Source organism: Rhamphochromis longiceps, linkage group LG4, assembly GCF_057381845.1.
Source record: "Rhamphochromis longiceps isolate RC_006_pf linkage group LG4, R_longiceps_female_GT1.1, whole genome shotgun sequence".
NCBI classification, from domain to species: domain Eukaryota; kingdom Metazoa; phylum Chordata; class Actinopteri; order Cichliformes; family Cichlidae; genus Rhamphochromis; species Rhamphochromis longiceps.
The window spans coordinates 20,891,997-20,913,258 of record NC_140560.1 but is presented as its reverse complement, the minus strand read 5'-3'; the positions used below and the strand labels follow the sequence as shown (position 1 = coordinate 20,913,258).

The 21,262-nt window shown below is 41.5% G+C and overlaps 2 protein-coding genes across 3 annotated transcripts; both read left to right on the top strand.

Annotated features, from left to right (window-relative positions):
* The first annotated feature begins 748 nt into the window (after positions 1-748).
* Positions 749-10,157, top strand: LOC146671503 (jupiter microtubule associated homolog 1-like). The gene is made up of 5 exons (XM_085403726.1): positions 749-936; positions 3,416-3,558; positions 6,677-6,825; positions 7,715-7,745; positions 9,570-10,157. Exons 1-5 carry the CDS (start codon positions 881-883, stop codon positions 9,719-9,721), a joined length of 531 nt encoding a protein of 176 aa, XP_085259852.1. The 5' UTR covers positions 749-880; the 3' UTR covers positions 9,722-10,157.
* A 5,538-nt stretch (positions 10,158-15,695) lies between these two features.
* Positions 15,696-18,075, top strand: LOC146671502 (polymeric immunoglobulin receptor-like). Of its 2 annotated transcripts, none has more exons than XM_085405184.1 (4): positions 15,696-15,864; positions 16,499-16,822; positions 17,111-17,247; positions 17,618-18,075. In XM_085405184.1, exons 1-4 carry the CDS (start codon positions 15,798-15,800, stop codon positions 17,666-17,668), a joined length of 579 nt encoding a protein of 192 aa, XP_085261310.1. In that variant the 5' UTR covers positions 15,696-15,797; the 3' UTR covers positions 17,669-18,075. The 2 variants fall into 2 exon arrangements, with proteins under 2 accessions (XP_085261310.1, XP_085261311.1); XM_085405185.1 differs by lacking the exon at positions 15,696-15,864 and adding an exon at positions 15,908-16,386.
* Positions 18,076-21,262: the final 3,187 nt, after the last annotated feature.

Here is a 21,262-nt window from a genome sequence, read left to right as displayed (position 1 = left end):
AAACTGATGGTTTTGCAGGATTTTCTGGTAGAGCAGATTTTTTTTCATAAGGATTTTTATTCATCTTTAGGCATGAAAAAAAAAAGTTTTTTGAACTTCATTTTTTAAACATGTACTTTTCAAAGAGTTTGTTACACGTCCACTTAGGTGGACAACAGGTTTTGACTTATGAGTTTGGTATGGAGTGACACATCAGTGCGCAATGAGGTGGTTTATGTGCAAACATACCATCAACACTGACAAAAATACAAGAAAACAGCCTTTGAATACCTGTTCACTGTGGTGACCACTATGCGTGAAAGGGTTAAAGCAGCAAAGCAGCCACCATTGTTGGTAGATGTTATTTTAAAAAACAAAAAACAAAAACCTCCATCAGTCCAGAGGATATGTTCTCAAATCTTGAGATGTTTTTGGCAAATGTGAGAGGAGCCTTTGTGGCTTGGAAGTTAAGAAAGAAGTTTTAAAGTATACCAATTTTCTAACTTTATTCTTTAAAATAATTTTGCAGATTGCCGCAATCAGCGCTATTAAATGAAAACGGGGGGGAAAGAGCCCTCGGGGTTGTGGTCTTTTCTGTCCGATCCCTCACAGGAACCCGAGACCTGCCACCAACAAGATATCCGACTGCTAAAGTTCTGTCCAATGAGAGGCGAGTTCTGTACCGTTCTGTCCAATCACAACGTGTCTAATACTGGTGGGTTGGGTCTGGTGGGCTGGCACCGCAGAACCAGCGGATCTGTTCTTCGTTATGTTTTTCAGTGTCGGGTGGAGTCTACATCCCGTCGCATCCCTGCGGGCAAGGAGGAGGATTTATCCCCCCCACCATTACTTTTTTAATTGACTGTTTCTTACTGGCAGACATCGAAATACTCCAAAAAAGATGACGACGACAACCACCTTTCAAGGAGTGGAGCCTGGTGCTAAAAGTAGTTCCAGGTAAAAAGGAGCCGAAAGCCTTTTCACGGAGGAACAAAAGAAGTAGGATGCGGGCAAAGCCTCTCAGCTAGCAAACGCCTCTTTTATTCGTTTTTGCTCAAAGACAGCTTGCTACAGAATATCACAGGCTGTGTTAGCCCGGTGGTGGTTGGCGAGGGATTTTTCTGGATTTAGCTAAACTGTCACATAATCTAGCTAATTAAGATAATCTTATTGGGTGTCTGATGCACCATACCCTTTAGCTACACGAAGTTAGTGAGGTTAGCATGCCTGGGTTTCGGAAACAAACTGCTCGACAGGATCTTTTCCACATTTCTGTTTAAGGAGAAGTGGACAAAGCTGCCTAAGCCTAACGTCAGCTCCCCGCTGGCTGCTCTAGACTGCGAAATAACTTTTTTTAATAGTTCAAGTCACCACTTTTTTTCTTTCTTTCCTTCTATGGAAGGAAAGAGTTGTGAGTGTGCTGCTCTTGGAGTTAACGTCTTGTTAACTTGTTCTATTTTGTTGCATTTTATCTAACAAAACAAAAAGAAAGAAAGAAAGAAAGAAAGAAAGAAAGAAAAGAAACGATAGAGTCCATTTGATTGATTACAGGAAAGGTCCCAGACTAGACCGCGGTCTGCTTATGTCATCATCTCTTGAATTTTGGTTCAAGGAAGTTTTAGGGAAACTCATTAAGCGGGGTCGCGAGCCTGATGCCCGGTTTTACACTCAGTTTAAGAGTCATCCTCCAAGCATGCGCTGAGTCTTTTCCTGTAAGTGATGATATGTCGGCTTCGTGCATTCCTCCCTTTTTTCCTTTTTTCTTACAGGGAAGAGTGCAAACCTTAAAATTATGGCCGCCTTTATAACGAGGCATGATTTCAGGGCGTGCTAGAGATTTTTATACTGCCACTGTTAGCCCTTGCTGAGTCTGAGTGAGCATGTCAAATGTCGGTCAGTCCGCATGCTGCTTTCGGATGATGCAGGGGGCTTGGGTGGGGGCTCTGAGCTAGCTAAGCCTGTAAATCTTTCCTTAGCTCTTCTGCCTTTTCCCCCTTAAAGCCCCCTTTAGCGAGCTGCTGGTCATTTCTGCTTCTGGACGACCAAGTAGATCAGTAGAGCAGCAGCTTGAATTAGGCTAAAATCAAAGGCCTCCTATCCTGCCTTATCAGACATGCCATCTTTGGCTCTGGACCTTAGCAGTATCCTACCCAGCTTCACCTGCCTTAAAGTGGCCTAAGGCTTCCAAACATGACTGCCATTTCACTCATGTTATTTGCAGGTTCATTCTAGGGTGGGGTCTGCTGCCAGCCAGCTCAAAGCTTTCCCCCACCGTCGCAATCTGTGTGTGTATGTGGAAAGCATGAGCTCATCCTCTCTGGCCGGGAGGTGAAGTCTGGTTTAGGCATTATATGTTGTCACAGCCAAGAATTAAATGTGCAAATTCACGTTGTTGTATATTGGGCTGTGTGAGATGTTTGTTGTTTTTTTTTCCCCTCGTCTTGGTTGCTTTCTTTGTAGCTGTGCTTCAAGAGCAGAGTTGTTTTGTTTTTTTTACTCCCATCTGCCTGCCTGGCCCTCGGACAGCTGCTCGGTGTGTCAGCTGGTGACTTTAGGGGGCTCCAGGAGAGGAGAGTTTGATGGTGGAAAGAAAAGAAAAAAAAAAGAGGGAGGGGTCCAGCAGTGGCTCTGCAAGCACCTCGGTGTCTGTCGTCCACCCCAGCTGCCCTTGAGCACAGCGAGGAGAAAAAGGGTTTCCCTACTCGCTGTTGAATTCCTTTTGTTTGGTTCATGGTGGAAGAAAGTCTGTGGAAAGTAGGCTTTGTTTGTCATCTGTGTATCTGGATCCTGGCTTTCTGTGCTGTTCTAGAACAGTCCCAATATTACATGACCTATATTTAGCGTAAACCTCAGACCTTTCACTTCCATTGTGCGATTGTGACCAAAATAAACGTCAGATTTGATGAATAAATGCGATAATTGTGTAATTATTCCCCCTAGAAGCAGACACAAGCCCTCATATGTCACTGCAAAGGAATCTGCGCTGAAGAGAGGCAGCAGCTAGCCAGCTAACTCTGTGATTATATGCGACTGGAGTCAGCTGCAGGGCAGAGATTGGGACTGTCTGTCTGACAGGCTGACAGCCGGGGCTTAGAGAGTGGGGGGGACCTTGCTGGTATCTCTCATGTTTTTTTTTGTTTTTTTTTTCCTTTCTTTCTTGTGTGGTATGTTTATAAAAGATTTAGGGTGGAGTAGAGAGAAGGTTGCATGTAGCTTGGGGCTACCTCATGTTTTATTTCACTATTGATTTTATCTTCTTTTTTCTTTTTTTTCCTATTTTTGCGCTGTGCATCTGATCAGTGGTGTGTGACGTGAAGGCCTTGTGTTGCAGTTTGAAGCGAGAGGTTATGGAGCGGTGGGGGGGAGGGAGATAGGAGCATGGTAGACGGGGTGTCATTCCAGCTGACGTCAAAATTGTCATTTTGTTGCTTCTAAGGGTACTACGACCGCCGGGTGGGGACTCCAGCTTCTCCTTTGGCACAGATGACAACACAACGCCCCAGCGCAAGAACAAGATGGCCTCCAGCATCTTTGCAGAACCTGATGACCCTCACGCTCATCGGAGGAACAATCCACCTAGTAATTCACTCTAACATTTATTTCTTGATTGATGGAATTTCCATGTGACTGTATCAGAGCTGAAATCAAGGTTTACAGGTTTGATTTACACGAAACTGTGGTTTTACATCAGGGAGCTTGTATAAACACACACGAAGAGCAAGTTCTATCTTGCAAAAGCAGACAGATCTACCAGAAGCCTTAAGTAAGCAAAAAAAAACCAAAAAACCCCACACACCATGGAAGTAATTGTTCTAACTTAAGCTAGGAACAGATAGAGATCCCAAATTTTTCCGTTTGGGTTGTCAGAAAGAGCATCCCACAAGAGTAATAGCACAGAAAAAGAGAAAAATCCCCAGAGTACTACGTAAGGGTAATTCAAAGTGAGGGTTTGTTAAATGGGGCTGAGGATCAGTCCTCTATGGAAAGAAATGCGTCAGTTAAAAATGTGTCAGTGGGTGAAATTAGCGGCCCTCTGCAGCCACAGAGGACATCTTATTTTGAGTGTGCAAGAAGACGCAGAAAAATGCAGCCGGGGCCACGAGACCTGTGAGTGGCACTGTGAGTTTTCAAGGTCACCGCAAACAGCCAGAGGAAGTAGGTGAAATATTAATGTGGCCTGACAGTGCCAGGCAAGGTTTGGATCTTTTATTATGCATTGGCTTCACTGATTGTAATTAAAGATGGTCCAGTTAGTCAGTGATTTAATACATTGCATAAAGGGGGAAAAAATTCGAGCTCTGTGGCATTTCTGCAGATTTGCTTTTTAGCTCAGGGCCTCACAAGCCTGAGATCACATGTTTTCACACTGGGCACTTTGTGGAAAACTGTTTACATGGCGTATCAGATTTTCTGGGTGAGTGTGGACGATGAAGAATTTGGCCTAAAATCGTTACATCAGCCTCTGACCTCTGCAGCCAGCAGCTGCTTACAGCAAAGCCTTTTCCTGCTTGCATTGTTTCACTCTGGGTCAAGTTGAGGAGAGCCTACCACAGCTGTCCCACTTTAACGGATGCAACTGGATGAGGAGGATATAAAGTTCTGCTTGAATGACCAAGGTTAATAACAATCTAAAGCCTTATAAGCATTGTGCGATCTATTATGTGGCCTGTGTTTGAACCCATGCTGCAGATGAACGGGTTTCATTGTTTGCTTTGGCGTGCAGCCCTGTGTACATTTTTTTTTGTTTTTTTTGTTTTGTTAAGATCAAATACACCTTTTCATGTCTCAACCATCAAGAGCCACTTTGTAAAGTATTTTTTGCCTTTGGGCAATTTATAAGTTTAGCTATGATAGCACAGTCTCAAACGACCTTAGAAACATTTGACAAAATAAGAGCACAGAAAACAAGCATGGATTAGCTGCTATAAGCGTTACTTTAAACAAGAGATGGTGGCGCCACAATTTTCAGAAAACAAAATAAATGGAGCGCTGTCCTCATGGCTAAAACTAGGAGGTGGGAGGGCGGTGGGGGTTTTCCCAAGGTAGTCCTTTAATGCCTGAATCTGATTCCTCACTTTCATGGTGTGTCTTTTTACTAAGTGGCAAATGTAAGAAAAAAAATTAAACTTGTTTTTTTTTTTTAAAAATGTAACTTATTTTTGTTTTAACTATACTTTGATGGTTTTCTTTTAAAGATTTGTCTTGTATTCTGTTTTACTGACATAGAAGCAGGTTGTTGTTCAGCCAGGATGTTCCCTAGGATTTTAAAGGGGACCTATTTTTCTAACATTCAGCAATATTCATTATTCTAATTCTTATTATTATTGGGGTTATACAAGAGAAATGATCATTATTTAACTTGTATTGGGGTTCGTTGAAGCCTCTGGGGTCATCCACTGTCTGAAAGTTCTGTTAGTTCCTTCCTCGTTTCCTTTAAGCTGCCTTTGTTCTGATTGGTTGGAACTTACAAATGGCAGGTGAGGCTTCTTGGCCCACAGCCAGAGCCATGTGTCTGAGATGACCATATTAGGTATGTTGGCTTTCTTTGAAGTCATAAAGAGCTAAGAGTTGAAGAAAAAAAAACAAAAACTACTGACCTCATTATGGTCATGTTTATGTGAGAAAATAAGAAAATGTATGGCAAGTAAAATTTAATTTAAGGTTTAAAGATACCAAAGCTGTGGGTATGTGCAAGTAACCTCAGCTTCTGACCACATGAGTGCTTACATGAAATAAGAGGGGGAAAACGAAACTACCATCAGCCGCATGATTGCTGTTGCTGTCTCAAAGCTCAGTAGGCTCAGCGTTATAATATATTTATGCCATAGACCCAGGAGATCTATAAGGTTAAGTAGAAGCCTATAGCAATGACAACATAATGCATCTCTCTGGTCCATCAATCTACTTAAATCCTCTTCCGTTTCATATTTCTTGACTGTCCAGAGAATTTATCAGACTCCTTAATGTGGAGCCGGTAATGAAGACGCGCTTGTTGAGTGCTGAATCACTTCACTCTATTAACAACAATGGCCACTCCTCTTCTTCTTTGCTTTCCGTCGTTCTCCTCATGACAAAGACGGTCTGTCCCCTCCCTGGCCCTCGGGGTTTATAGCTGTTACCTTATGTGGCTTGAGCTAGCACAGCCTGCCTCCCCACAGTGGGCCAACACAGGATTTTTAAAGCTCTTTCTGCTAAAGGAGAGTGCAGGCGCTGCAGGGTTTTGTGAGTTTTGGCATTCAGGTTGTCTGCCTGGAAGCGTTCCACTTCGTTTCTGGGTCTGTTGCAGACGCTCAAACGGATTTAGTGATGTTTCCTGTTTAGTTCCCAATGATTTTTTTTTTCTTGTCTTGTGTTATTTGAGCCTCTAATCAAGCTGATGTTTTATCAGTGAATCTGAGAAATCTGAGAAAATGAGTATTGTGATGAGCATGGTAGATTGGTGGGGCTAGAGAGATTTGGGTCTGGGGTGGCTTTGTCACTAATTGGATTAGTGTCCATATGGTATGACTGTGCTGCTCTGGAGCCTTACTCATGTTTTGCCATTTGGGTTTCCTGTTAAGCTTCAGTGTAATCTTCTGACCAAAAAAGAGGAGCGAAAAAACCCCAAACAATTAAAGGGCCATGAGTGTTAGAGTGTTAGCTTATTTTCTAAATAGTTTGAAAGCATATTTTTCTTGTCTATCCCTTATCTGCCTAGGCGGGGCGCCTACAGGAACCCTGTGCGGCGAGCCGTCGGCCCCGCTGAGGCGAGTACAGCAGCCTCTCCTCTTCCCCAAGAACCCTGAGCCGGAGCTGACCACCATCCACAACTCTGGGGCCGCCTTGGTCTGGAATCAGAGACGAGAGGTACCAGCCGTTCACCCTTTCAAGACTTTGTTTCCAAAACAGAGCCGCAGCCAAGTACCAGGCTGAAAAAAACACTGTCATAGATTAACTTTAATTCTAAACAGTTCAGTGGAAAAAGTCATTGGGGGGAAAGATGAGTTCACAACTGCTGCCAAGAGAGTTTTGTTAAGTCTGTGACAGAGAACAACGAAGCACGGCATCCCAGAGAGCGAGAGATGAGAGCCGCGAATCATTCGCTTCACTTTATCTAAAAAGTCACAAGATCTGCTCTCATTCTTTATTCATTTTTGTAACTTTATTTCTTTCAAGCTGTTTTTATGTGTAATTAACAGAAATGGTAAGATTGCATTAACTCGATCAGTGTAACTTGGGTCCAAAAAACCAGTTTCCAGTGGTTAGGACTGGCATTGAGCCAGCTTGTCCCCAGCGCGCTGCCGAGCTGTTAATACATTGGTGGAAACCCTGGTGTTTATCGTCTGTTTGAAACAGACCCAGGATATGTTGTTGGGTAGATATCCTCCACTGACATTTGTAATCCCTTTTAATGTGTGAATGAGGCGGCCCTCGTTTTGTCGACATGGGTAGAATCCAAATAAAGACAGGCAGAGAAAACACAACGGCCGACTCCACCTGCCAACCTAGAAACATATCACTAGGGTCAAAAATCACAGCAGTGCTGTCATTAATCATTCGCAATTACAAGTGCTTGCACAAAAGTTCCTGTATATGCAACTGCCTTGTGGATGTTCAGTATTATTTTCCTGGCAGCATTCCTTTTCTTTTTTGGGTTTGTGGTTGTATATAAAACGCTTCTTCTCAAACGAAGAAACGTTCGCAGAGGAGCCAGGTCGGGGAGAGATGTGACATTCCTGTCTTGTTTTCATTGCAGGTTGAGAACGGCCAAGAACAAGGAAATGATGGTAAGTGTCTTGAGCACTTGGGTGTTTTTATAAAAAGGCTTTCAGGTTTCTGTCACAGTCTGACTATGTCTAAACAGAACTGCATGACTTGGTCGTGAGAAGCTCCTCGGTATAGCTCTAGAACAGATCCGTTAATTTCACTCTCCCCTCTGCAAAGATCAGATTATGGCGACTGATCTGGTCTGGTATGCTGCTGCTGGCATACAGTTTTGTTTTGGGTTTTTTTTAAGCATGGAGTACACATGTTCTCCCTTTCTGAGTCAACACAACGTGGGCTCTTTGATGTGGTTTTTCCTTGTCATGATGGTATGTCGGTGTGTAGTCGAGCAGCTGTTGTTTGATAGCAAGCTCCACTGAGTATGAAAAGCTTTTTATTAACCTCCAGGTGCATGTTTGCAGCAGAATTCCTGGCTCCACAGCTAATGGGAAGGTTCGACCGCATACCATAATGAAAATTAAATCAAAGCTCACTTTCTGCACGGCCTTTGAATGACTGGAATGCACGTGCGTTTGTGTGTGCGCACTTTGAAGTGTGTTGTGTATAAATATTCGCAATTACATGCCATCAAAAACTTTTCAAGCACTTAAGCCAGTTCATTACTGCCCTCTAAGTTAGTTTCTTCTCCCAGCAGACGAGCCAGTAGTGCACACTTTTGATAAGACAAGGGCGAACAGAGATTAAATATATCAGCTTCTGGATCGACATTCAGCACACCTAATGTCTTTGATGTTGTCCCGAGTTAACGCTACAGGCCCTCCACACTGAGGGTTCAAACAGAGCACATTCAGCAGTTGAGTGTGTATTATACCTCTAAAAAAAAAAAAAAAAAAAAGATTTCAAAATGTTCCAAAAAGGAACATGTTGCCCTCATTTCTAAGATTTAAATGAAAGGTCTCCATGCAATGTGCTAATGTTTTTGCACCAATTCAGGCGGTAATGGATAAAAAGACGGCGATGCTTTAATGCTGTGATTTTACTCATTTAAAGAGGGCTGCCCTCAACTACTCCGCTGAGCCCACAGAGCTGAAGTGTGGAGACTGTTTTTAGCCAGAATTTGCATAAAACCAGCTTTAACCCTTTCCATCTCAGCAGTGTTCAGTGCTGATAGATCCAGCTAGCTGATAAGTTTGCTCTGGCTCCAACCAGGAGGATCATATTTATGTGTTTGCATAATTGCTTAAGTGCAATACTTAAAAGAAGCGACACAGTTTGAAATCTTAGCCAACATTAAAAGTAAAAGGACAGAAGAATTATGTTTCTGCAGTGAATCTAGTTCAAGCCATTGGCAGCAGTTATACCTGTGCCTGTGTCATCACCAGTGTGTAGTTATGTTTCTTTGCACATTTCATGACTGCAGTGTAGATTTAACACAGATGTATGAATTCATTATTATCCTTATTATTTTTATTGTTACCATTTTGCCTGCTTTGTCAAATTTTGATAGATGTCGATTTCCTGTCATAGGGCCCAGTTTTTCCAGTGATAGGATGGGTTTTGTTTGTTTGTTTTTGTTGGGTTTGTTTTTTTGTTTGTTTGTTTGTTTGTTTGTTTTAGTTTTTCAGTCATCCAAAATAATCATTTACTACTGGAGAGTCCCCTCACTCGTATATTAAAAGTGGGGTCACCTTGAGCCAGTTATTGCTCCATAGTCTGTCTAAGATTGCTGACAGTAGTCCATATTTTGCTCTGGAGAGCCGCTGTGAGCTTGAGGTCCACTCCAAACTGCAACATCTGGAAAAACTGCAGAACAAAATAAGAGCCACATCACCCATTGTTGTGGTCTGCACAATAACACATTATCCCCCCTCTTTTTTTTGCTGTAGAGTATCCTGAAGATGTGCAAGATCAGCAAGAGGAGCAAGATCAGCAGCAGAAGGAGGTGCCACAGCCCTCCGACCCGTCGGGAGGTGCCAGCGCTGCTTCAGGCGGCCGAAGAAACCCCCCTGGTGGCAAGTCCAGCCTCATCCTGGGTTGAGACCAGTCAGTTTGTTTTTCTTTGGGTTTTTTTGTTTTGGTTTTTTTGATGACAAATACCCCCAACCACCATTCTCTTCCTCCTCATCAACATCTCTGCTTCTCCCCCCCTCCTCCAACACCACCACCTTCTCCACCTCCTTCACATGCACTCATGCCGTCACGTCCATGGACCCCCGTGTCCTCTCCCTCCACCTGCAAACCTTTTGTTTTGATCCTTTTTTCTATTAAAAAAGAAAACTGTTGACAAAAGCACTTTATGTATCTCCCCTTTCCATTTCAGCCCATCCTGTAGCGCATTTCGCCTGCTGGGAAAGGCATGACGTTTAGCTTGTCCCTCATTCTCTCCCCTGGTGTAAATGGTAAAAAAAAAGATTTAAAAAAAAAAGATTTGATGCGTGGATTTCTAAATACAATAAAGATTCATATTAATTTGCTGTGGCTTGTTTTGTTTTTTCTTTATTGTTATCTTGTAATAGTAGTCTAGGATAAGATATAGAAAATGTAGACATGAAAGGATCTGCTAAGTCTCCATTTCAGTGCATAGTCTGAAAGCAAGGCGCTGAGTATTATTTATACTCATTGTAATGGAGCCTGAAGGCAGCAGCCACAGAGAGCAAAGAAAGGCTCTGGGTCTGGAAATCTGCCCAGCCGAAAAAAGGGAAAAAAATGACTATGGCTGCTGCCAGTTATGTCAAAAGAGAAACTGCACTATCTCTTCATGACATCATACACTGGATATTTGGCTGTGGTTACAGTGTGCTTGATTTAGGAGAGGTGTTTTTGCTCTGACTCTGACTTTTTAAAGCAAAAGTCTTTTTTCCCGAAAGGTGAAAAGTGATTCATACAAGACGTAATGTTACTTTTAGAACCCGGCCATTACCAGCACTGCTCAGAGATGGCTTTATTTGGTCTTAACCTGAGCACTTTAACTTCTTAAGCATCATTAGTAATACACAAAGCACAGAAGTAATTCTCTTAAAAAGCACTTGGGGGTTTTGTTAAACACATCAGACTTGTAAAATATCAGCTCCGCTCTTTTACTCCTGAATTAAATACCTCGCCTATTGTGTTCTGGTGAATTGCACCCACAGGGATTTAGATTTGCTGGAATGCTTTTTTTGGAAAATAAAGTTGCCTTCAACTCAATTAGAGGTAGCTTTACGCATTAAGTGGTTTGAAATTTACAGTTCTGTTGTATTTGAGAAGATGTTTGTGGTATACAGTAAAAATATACACGCAATGTAATAGAACTGGCTTCAAAGTGTTATTAACAGCAACTATGCAAGTACAGTTGCTTTTTCAGTGATTAGAAGTCCTCTCCTGGAATACAGGAAAACCTGTTTAGCTGCGCTTTAATGCAAATATCTAAAAGCCGTTCACTGGGTGAAAATACTGTTTGTACCAGATGTCAGACTGTTTCAGGATGACCAGAAGGAAGAAATAACTCCAAAAAAGGTCCCAACTCATTACGACCAAAGTACGCAGCTCAACCTTGAAGCAGGCAGGCTACAGCAGCAGAAGATCACTCTATGTGCCACTGAGGATACAATTCGCATGATATCAATAATATTTGGACAAGATCACAAAAATGTTGCCTGGTCTGATGAGTCTGCTGCATTTGAATGGTAGGGGAAGAAATCGGCATTAAGAGGTTGAATGCATGGATACATCCTGCCTTTGATCAACGGTTCAGGCTGCTGTAGACACCACAGCCTACTAATGAAAGTCTAGCAGCCCGTGACTGTACGATAAGCGGAAAGGAGGCAGAGGACTGGTGAGTGTCAGAACTACCATCCAGGACGAGACAACGAACATCCATGAGGACATGAGGAAGATGACCACTTTTTCAGTGAATAGATAAGGCAGCAGAAACCTGAGACCGAAGCGGAGCAAGGAGAAGGACCATCATGTAAGGACACGTCCATGCACGGTATGTGCTGTCAAATACATCAGTGACTGAGATCCAGAAATCGTTCCAATGGCTGGACAAAGCTGGACTGAAAGACAGCACAGAGGCAATAATCACGGCAGCACAGAAACAAGCTCTGAGCACAAGATCCATAGAGGCTGGGGTCTATCACACCAAGCAAGACCCCAGGTGCAGGCTGTGTAAAGATGCCCCTGAGACAATTCAGCACAACACAGCAGGGTGCAAGATGCTAGCAGGCAAAGGCCGGCATAGTATACAGAAACATCTGTACTGCGTATGGCCTGGAAGTCCCGAGGTCAAAATGGGAGACGCGCCCTAGGGTGGTTAAGAATGACAGAGCCAGATGGACAAAGTGGTGATGGCTAACCACCTGGACATAGAAGTGGAAGACAAGCCGAGGAAGACAGCTGTCATGGTATATGTGGTGATACCAAGTGATAGCAACATCAGAGAAAAAGGACGATTAGAAGCTCGAAAAGTACCAAGAGCTGAGAGAAGAGCTCAAGGAGATGTGGATGGTGAAGGCAACAGTGAGCCCAGTGGTAATCGGAGCACTCAGTGCAAGAGGGGAATTTATAATCACACATACATAGAACCCATGATTCTGAGCCATGAGGTGCTAGAAACATCACTACCTGTAATGATCCCTTCTAAACATACGGGAGGATACATTACAGCAGCCCGCCTTGATTGAATGGTGGTCTGTTGTGGACTCGATGACTCTTTCTAAGCCTCTTACTATGAATCCGTGGGGGTCTAGAAGGCAGATCCTTCTGTACAGATCAGACACGATTAATCTGATCTTTACTCACTGACTTGAAGTTTCTGGCTTTCAGAGCACGCTTCAGCCATAACAGACAACAAAAATGGGTCATTTTAAAGTTTATGGCGACCACACCAGAGTATTTGAGGCTAGTGTGTTTGCTGGGCCCACCTGATTAACCAGACTACAACATTTTAGTGAATCGCTCGTATCTACGCAGGTCTACGACCCGAATACAAGTTATCAAGATTATTTCGAGCATTTCTGACAACGCTGGCTCCTTCAGAGCCAAACCGTGAGCTGTTCGTAGAGTTCTGTGGCACAGAGGTATGTTTCAGCCCTCATCTGCCAAGAAAGGCATGCACGGGTCACTCAAGATCAGGAAAAGAACTTCCTGCCCTGGAGAAATGCCAGGATGCCGGAGTGCACTCAATGAAGGCTTGTTTTCTCTAAGTGCTACATCCACAGGGAAAGTCCTGTGCTTTTTATTACAGCCTATCACACAGAATCAGCCCAGATCCTTGGTGTTTTCCACAGTTTACTTCTGATGCACATATGACCACCGGTGGGAAGTAACAAGACACAATTCAAGCACTGTCTTTCAATGTGCTGTGCACTCATTTAGATATTTCTTCCACCACATATTTCTAATGACTTTTGAAGCATAGACAGTGACGTTTAACAGTTTATAAAACTGAGTCATGCTGCAGAGGGTTAGATTGTGACAATGCAGTGTGTTAGTGCATAAATACTAATGATAAAACAACACATGTAATAATAATTCTTCAGGTGCTTTGAGATTATAATATTTACTAATACTTCTATCAGATTTTCTCATGTAGGATTCCTGCATTTTCTTACCTGTACATTCCTGCTTCTACAAACAAGAGGTGCTCATACTTCATAGACCCTTTAGAAATACACTCATTTGGAGTTTGCGTTATTTGAGTCATAGCAAAGAAAAACTGCAGCGTTGTGGTTCACCCTTTTTTTCTCCTGGTCAGCGGCTAATCAGTAAAACTGCTTTGGAAACAGACTCCCCTTTCTATCCCCCCCGATCATCCTACTAATCTTTATAGAAAGACGGGAGATTACATTTTCCTCCCCCACAGCCATATGCCAACTTATTTAACTGATGCCTGCGATGAATGTTTCAGCATCCTTGCTCATTTGCAACTTAAGTGTATTGACAGGACCATTAAAGCATGTGCAGTCCAGATGAGGCCTTCCTGTGTCTCGGGAGGATCCGAAAGGCTGCGTGAGCACGGAAGCAGATTGGGAAAATGAGGTGAGTCATCTCTGAGTGACAATCAGGCAATCAATACCTCCGTGCAGTCATACTGGCCTGACTCAGCAACCTTTCTAGGCTGCTTAAAGGAAGATTGTGCGATTATCACAAAACTATACATGGAAGAGCCGATTAAAGGTGCTGAGCTGCCTTTGTGCAGTCGCTGTGAACAGAAATAAATCATCCTGATTATCTTGCAAATTCAAAAAACCTCCCACTCACCAGGAGCACAAACAGGAAGCACTGGTAGGCAAATGGGGCAGGGCTGTTTCCGCAGGCACAAAGGCCACATAAAAGCCCTGCTCGCAGCATCTGCTTCCAATCAGATTGAACCTGCTTAACTGGATGAGACTGGAGGAAGGGAACTGATGGAGAAAAGAGTGATGGGGTGGACAGGGACCTTTTTTTTTATCCCGTCCCTGAGGAGAAACAGACAGAGCAAAAAGGGGAGGGACTGTTTTCTGTAGTTATTGATTGACTGGTTGAGCCTACAGTTCTCTCAGGTCAGTGCTTTTTGAGGTCATCTTTTTATATCTTACACTCTCCCTGGGATGGCTGACAGGCTTGGCAGCAGGACTTAATGATGATTCTCCATCTGTCCTTGAAAAACGTGGCTGGATATGTCTGTTTTAATATCTATGTTAGATTTTTTTCTTTTAACGCTTTTTGCTGCTTCATACTCCGGTCCCTGTGATTTAACGGTCTATGGGCGAGCTCCCATACGCACAACCATTTTTTTCCCAGTGTGGTTGTGGTTTGCACTGAGGCCCCTGTGGGGATTTTAACGGCAGGATCTTGTTTGTTGCTTGTTAAAAACGTCGGCTTTAAAGCACTTTTTAAATAATTAATTTGCCATTGTCGATTTTCTGAATTAAAGTGAACATAATCTGCTGTTCCTTTGAAAAAGGTTTGACAGTGTGAGCGTGACACGGTTACTTCAAAGACAGTCAGGATGTTCAAAACATTCTTTTTAAATCATTTTTGTTGTTGCGTGTGACAATAAACATTTAACCAACTTCAAAAATATTAAACCTACTACAAGCATGTCTTCAAATTATGACTGAGTAATGTTTGTCTGTTTTTTCTTTAAATGAATGATTTGTAAAACATACATTTGGTGCGTATAAATCCAGAATAAAGGATCTTATCAACATTTCACCTAAAATGCTAATAGAAAACTAATTTCTTTATATTTTGCTTGGACAATGGGAAATCAGTGATTCATTGAAACCTGTGCAAACATACACTGAAATAGAATGAATAAGGCAAACAGGCAAGACTGTATAATTCTAACAAGTTTGAATACTGAAAAATGAAGGCCAATCAGATGCTTTCCAGGTGGTACTGCATGATGAAACAAATCTCATGTGTTCATGATTGGATCAATCAATCCCTAACATCATTGGCTGAAATGCAGCCCAGACAGAACCTCGACGGTTTTTTACAGATAACTGTAAAACACTCACTGTTGCACTTCTCTCCTGACCTCAGTACACTCAAATTTGGAGTCATTAATCCATAAGACCTGTTCAAGCAGATTTTCAGCCCAGTTGTTGTGCAATTTGGCATACGTCACCCTTTTCTCCCTGTTTCACTTTCTTAAAAATGACTTCTTAACAACGACCCATCCTCTGAGACCATTTCAGTGAACAGCAGATGAATCAACAGGTCTTTGCTAGCACAATACTTTCAGATTTTGAAAGCAAGACTTCTAATTCAGCATTACTGCTTGTGCCAAAGTTAACAAAGTTAGTTTTTGTGCCACTAGAGGGCGATGCACAAGCTCCTCTGTGGGCACTAAACTCCTTCCAGCATGATTTATAGAAATAAAACCCCCATAAATAACTCAATGATGATATTTTTCAGAGCTTTAATGAAACATGGTCTGTGTTCATGTATGTCAAATATGAGGTATGAGCAATTCAGTATAACACAATTTAACACATTGAAAAAAACCATCAGTTGGTCTGTTTTTTCTTGCTTACTTGCGAAACCAGTTAATATCTGATTCACAATGTCACGTGCAGTGAAACCAAAAGCAGTTTTTCTTTAAGGAATTAGATTTTGTGTGAAACATAACTATCAGTGTCAACATGTCTGTCGTTTGGTTACAGCTGATAACCCTCCTCTGTCTCTCTTTTGGAGCCCCAAGCAGAGCAGGTAAGACTGACTTTTACTCAAGAGTTGCCTAATGCCTTTCTTTGGGTAGAGCTGTGTTGAGCCAGTGAACTGCTTTCCTTGTGTGAAAACTGAAAGAATGGCATGAAACCTGTTTTGTGCTTCTATCACTACATGACACTGTTTCTCCTTTTTTGGCCTTTTGCTTTACTCCAAACTCTAAAAAATGTCCCAAATCTCTAAAAAATTAACAAGTAAAAAGCACAAAAGAAAAGCACAGACAGCCTAACATCCACTTTCACTTCTAGTGTAACCAATCGGATCTTCAGTCTTATTTTAATGACCTGCCACTGACAACATATGTAACAAATCTACCCACAAACACTTGTGTATGAAAAGTATTTTTAGAAATGATGTCAGGCGCTGTGGTAAAAACATGCACACATTTCCTGTTGAATAGTTAGACTTTGACTGAGCCTTCAGTGACACTGACTGTCAGCATGTCTGCTGTCTGCCTCTTCATTCTCATCCTTTGCCTCTATGGCACAGCTAGGACTGCTGCAGGTAAGGCTGAGACAGGTGTGTTACAGTTAATGATGTAAGGAGGAAGAGTTCATTCATGCTGACCAAACTGTATTGTGAGATATGATTGTAAGTATTGTCTTTTTTTATGCAGATGGTTATGAGGTGATACGGATAAAAGTTGGAAAGCAAGTCACCATCCAGTGCAAAAGTGCTTCCAATCAGGAGATGCTGTATTTGAAGAGAGGCCTCAATGAGGAGGAGGACATTTTTTATTTGACAGATTCAAAAAAATCTACTATTAACCAAAAATTTACTGACAGACTTCAGTTTCATGGGCAAGTCCCCAATGTGGATATTCTCCTCAAAAACTTGACCCTGGATGATACAGGACCGTACTGGTGCGTGTACAAAGTGAGCAGCAACTATGAGCTCAAAACCTCAAGAGGCAATGGGTCTGTGCTGCTGGTGGTGACAGGTGAGTCTGAGTGTTTTTTGTTTGTTTGTTTGTTTTATTCAAAAGCTGTGCAGGAGTACAATATGTGCAACAATCCACCAAGTGAGTGAGTCAGTAAGTTCACACATGTTCTTAAATTGTTTTACAGAAACTGAGCACTTCTTCTTTTGTGTGGCCGGCAGTGCTGTCAAAATGTATTTGCTGTATTCGTAGGAACATAAAAATAGAAGTGGACAGATATTTTACAGACAGACTTAATTGCAACTTCACAATAAAAACACTGAAGTAATATCTAAATATATTTTCTAGAAAACAGACCTTCACCTACAGTGCCTAAGTGTGACCAATCACAGGGTGACACGCCCATGGTCCTGGTCTATGTGGTGATCTGTGCTGGTGTGCTGATTGTCATCCTCATCGCCTCTCTCATCTGGATCGTCATCAAGGTATAAGCATGTCTAAAACCACAGAAGTAGAACCACACATCACTGTAATAGAATAATAACGTATTACAATAAATGACTGTACAGCTGGACCAGCAATATGCCAGAAACAAATTTCATATTAAAGCTGATTTTTTTCTTTCTTTTCTTTTCTTTTTTTGCATTGCCCAATTTTACAACATGTCTGACCACCAAATGTATAAAAATTTGCTGGCCAGACATTATCTTTTAGGAAGATAGACTAATGACAAAAAAAGAGGAAAAGAGAGAACCTCAGCAAACAGAGCTTGCACAGACCATTGGTGGCTATATTAATAATCATAGTATAATAATGTACAACAGCCCCACAATTCACTATATGTTTTTCTTCCAGAACAACCGCTTGCACAACAAAGCAAGAAGAAGACGAGATGAGACCATTTAAACTCTGCACCAGAGTGCTGAAGATCAAGCTTTGTGGTAACTCAGTCTATTTTCACTCCTCGGTGCTTGTATGTGTCTCAGAGAAAGATGGGTAACAGTGAATTAGAACGTAAAAGTACAACAAAAGAACCACTGGCACTGACGCTGCAGAATATTTAGAAATGCTTTGTATGAAAATAGATGATATATAACTCCATCACAGTTAAGCTCAAATATTGTTTTCTTTTTTTAATTATTGAACTGACATGAACATGTTTAAATTCATGTCACTTTCACGGTTTGAATTTCATGTTTTTTTTTTACATATAAATGATTGTGGATAATTAATTTTGTAAATCAGCGGTTTTCAGATTGTGGCCTGGGTCCCTCTGTTGGGCTCAGAGCAACTGTGAGTGGGGGGAAATAATGAGGGGAAACTATGTAAGTTGAATAATTGTGGTTTATGGAAAATAAATATTTAATTGAATAAAATGTAATCTGGTTGCTTTTTTTTAAACCAAGAAATCAAATCTGACCCAAATGGAGACTCAGACACTGAACTACTGTCATCCTACCAGCATGATTTGTAGACTTTCTAAACATGGTCTGAATAACCCAATGATAATATTTTAGAGGTGTAATGAGACATAATCTGTGTCCATGTGCATCACATACATTTGTAATTTGAAGTGTCTGACCTGGAAGTTGGAGTTAAAGATATTTATTGTCACTTGCGTATATTTTGACTACAGCTAAAGTCAGTGTCTGGTTTTGCAACGTGATGTGCTTTGTGAAAAAAGCAGTGAAACCAAAAGTGGTTTTTCTTTGAGGAATTCGATTTTCTGTGGACTTCACATATCTGAGATCTGAACTCAGTAATGAGTAGCTCCTCCATTATTGCCTTTGCCATCAGAACAGTGTGACTACTTGACAGAAAGTTACAATGAATCCACATTTTTCCATCTGCCTTTTGTTTTGTACCTTTTCCCCAGCCACAAATAAAGGCTCACCTCTTGTTAAATTATAATTTGTTCTAAGTGTCTGCGTTTGGTCCCTCCTCCTCTCTGTGAAGGTCTGCCAGCGCAGAGCCTTCACAGAGAGGCTTCAATGAGGAAGAGGACATTTTTTCACTGATTTACACAAAAATCTGCAATTAACCAAAAATTTACTGAAAGACTCCAGCTTCATGGGAAATTCCCCATCAAAAAAAAGATGACCCTAAAAGATACAGGACTGTGCAGGTGCGTGTACAAAATAACTGAGAGGAACTATGCAGTTAAAACCACAAGAAGCTCAGGGTCTGTGCTCCTCGTGGTGACAGGGGAGCCTCATTCGTTCATTTATTCTTCTAGAGAGACCTTTTGAGCTGAACATATTCCCCCAGACCTTTTCTTTGTCCAAAAACCAAGTAGGATTTCAACACAGGGGCTTACAAGAAAATATAAGTATTGTAGAGGATGTCACTGTGTTTCATCTAATGAGTTTCATTTCAGCAAGTCTACAAGCATTAAACAGACCAGCGTTAAAAAGAATGAGCACCTCTGGGTTTTTTTGGGTTTTTTGTGGTCTGCAATACTGTGAAAATGTATGCCCACTTCCTGGTTTCTTAGGTTTATGCATATTTCTCACACGTATGTTATTTAAGATCCTCAAATAAATTTTAGTAATAGACAAAGACAAACATTTAATGCAGTTTTTCAATGATGATCTATTTAATTAAAGGAAAAAATCCATCCAAACCAACCTGAAATATGTGACAGTAACCGTATTGTGCAGGAATTGTTTTAATTCAGCCACGTTGAAATGATTTTTGGTTATGAAGGTCCTGGCTGATCATGCCAAAACATCTCAATCTAATTTAAGTCCAGATTTTGATTAAGCCATGCCAAAACCTTTTTGTTTTGTTCTTTTTAAAACTGATAGCCAGAAATAATCTTTTCAGGCAGAGAGCAGAATTTATGGTTTCATCAATTACAGCAACTTACTGAGATCCTGAAGCAGCAAAGCAGCGTCAGACCATCACACTACCACCACCATGTTTGACTGGTGGCAAGATGTCCCTTTTATGAAATGCTGTTAATTTGACACCGGATGTAACAAGATGCAAAACGTTCAAATAGCGTCAGTCCACAGAATATCCAAAAGTCTTGGGGATCAACAAGATGGTTTTTTGGCAAAGATGAGACGAACCTTTGATGTTTTTGCTCAGCGGTGGTTCTCTCTTTGGAATCCTCCAGTAGATGCCATTTTTGCCCAGTCTCTTTCTTATTGTTGAATTGTGAACTCTGACCTAACTGAGCCCAGTGAGGAATAATCTTAGTAGGTTGACCACTCCTGGGACGATGCACTGCTGTTCCAGGTCTTTCCCATTTGTGCATAATGGCTCTCACCGTAGTTCTCTGGAGTCCAGAACCTTAGAAATGGCTTTGGAACCCGTTCCAGGCTGATAGACATTAGTCTCTTTGTGTCTCATTTGTTTCTTTAGATTGTGGCATGATGTGTTGATTTTTTCAATCTTTGAGCCTATCTCACTTTGTCAGACAGCTTTTGTTTAGGTGATTTCTCTATTCAACAGGTCTGACAGGTGTGCATCAGTCATTTATGTTGCACACTGTCCTGCCATTGTTGGATAAAACTGCTTGTAACTCAGACGTATTGGTATGAGATTCACCCATAGCAATAGAGTGAAGGTCATCGTGACCTACCAGTTACTGATTAAAGGAGTCTCATTTATTCTGGGAAATGACTCGGCTGGTGGGAGAGTTTTCCCTGTGTCAAGTGTGTTCCCTATTTGTGTGGTTACTCTTGAGCGATCGTGTAAATTTGATGATGTTGTTGATATTGTTCAAACATTTATGGCTAGGTGCTCAGTGAAAAGATTCCCAAAAGCTGTCCCATTATGTACACTACAAGCCAAAACTGTTATAAAGGACCTGATTAAGTTGTTTTCTACCTTTGGGCTCCCAAAATTCTGACCAAGGAATAACTTTCCTTAACTTCCTCTCGATTAGGTTAGCAGTCTTCGCGAGAGACTCCACTTTGCATGTCAGTTAGCACAGGAAAATATGACGCATGCACAGACTAAGATAAAGGCTCATTATGATGAAAACAAAAAAAACTGTAACAGAAGTGTCCAGCCTGGAGAGAAAGTGTTGGTGTTGTTATCTATGGTAGGATCCAGCTTGCAAGCCAAGTTCGCTGGTCCATGTCTAGTAGAAACGAAAACCAGTGATAATAATTATGTGATCCAAACCACACATAGACAGAGAAAGTCAGGGGTTTGCCACATGTTGAAATCATTACTCAAGAAACCACTTGGTTGTGTCAGTCCCCGTGTGCACCACTCGTGTCATGATGCGCTGAAAACGTCTGAGATCTTAAATAATCCAGAAACCAAACCAACTTTAGATACACTTTCTCATTCAATGTATTTTCTTTATTTTACTACTTTCTACATTGTAGATACATACTGAAGGCATAAAGTTTATGCATAAGTTCAGTAAGGAAACACAAGGACTCATTTTAGGACAGATCGAGATTGGGCCTTTTGGGGTAGTGGCTCAAAAAAGAAAAGAAAAGGAAAGAAAAGAAAAGAAAAGAAAAACTTAGCTTGGTT

What these genes read in the sequence shown, in the direction of transcription:
- LOC146671503 (XM_085403726.1), top strand. Translation starts at nt 881, where the DNA reads ATGACGACGACAACCACCTTTCAAGGAGTGGAGCCTGGTGCTAAAAGT. An exon ending in TCGGAGGAACAATCCACCTA is followed by an intron (nt 3,559 to 6,676) that starts GTAATTCACTCT and finishes TTATCTGCCTAG; the next exon opens with GCGGGGCGCCTACAGGAACC. An exon ending in TCTGGAATCAGAGACGAGAG is followed by an intron (nt 6,826 to 7,714) that starts GTACCAGCCGTT and finishes TTTTCATTGCAG; the next exon opens with GTTGAGAACGGCCAAGAACA.
- LOC146671502 (XM_085405184.1), top strand. Translation starts at nt 15,798, where the DNA reads ATGTCTGTCGTTTGGTTACAGCTGATAACCCTCCTCTGTCTCTCTTTT. An exon ending in TGGAGCCCCAAGCAGAGCAG is followed by an intron (nt 15,865 to 16,498) that starts GTAAGACTGACT and finishes TTTTTTATGCAG; the next exon opens with ATGGTTATGAGGTGATACGG. An exon ending in TCATCTGGATCGTCATCAAG is followed by an intron (nt 17,248 to 17,617) that starts GTATAAGCATGT and finishes TTTTTCTTCCAG; the next exon opens with AACAACCGCTTGCACAACAA.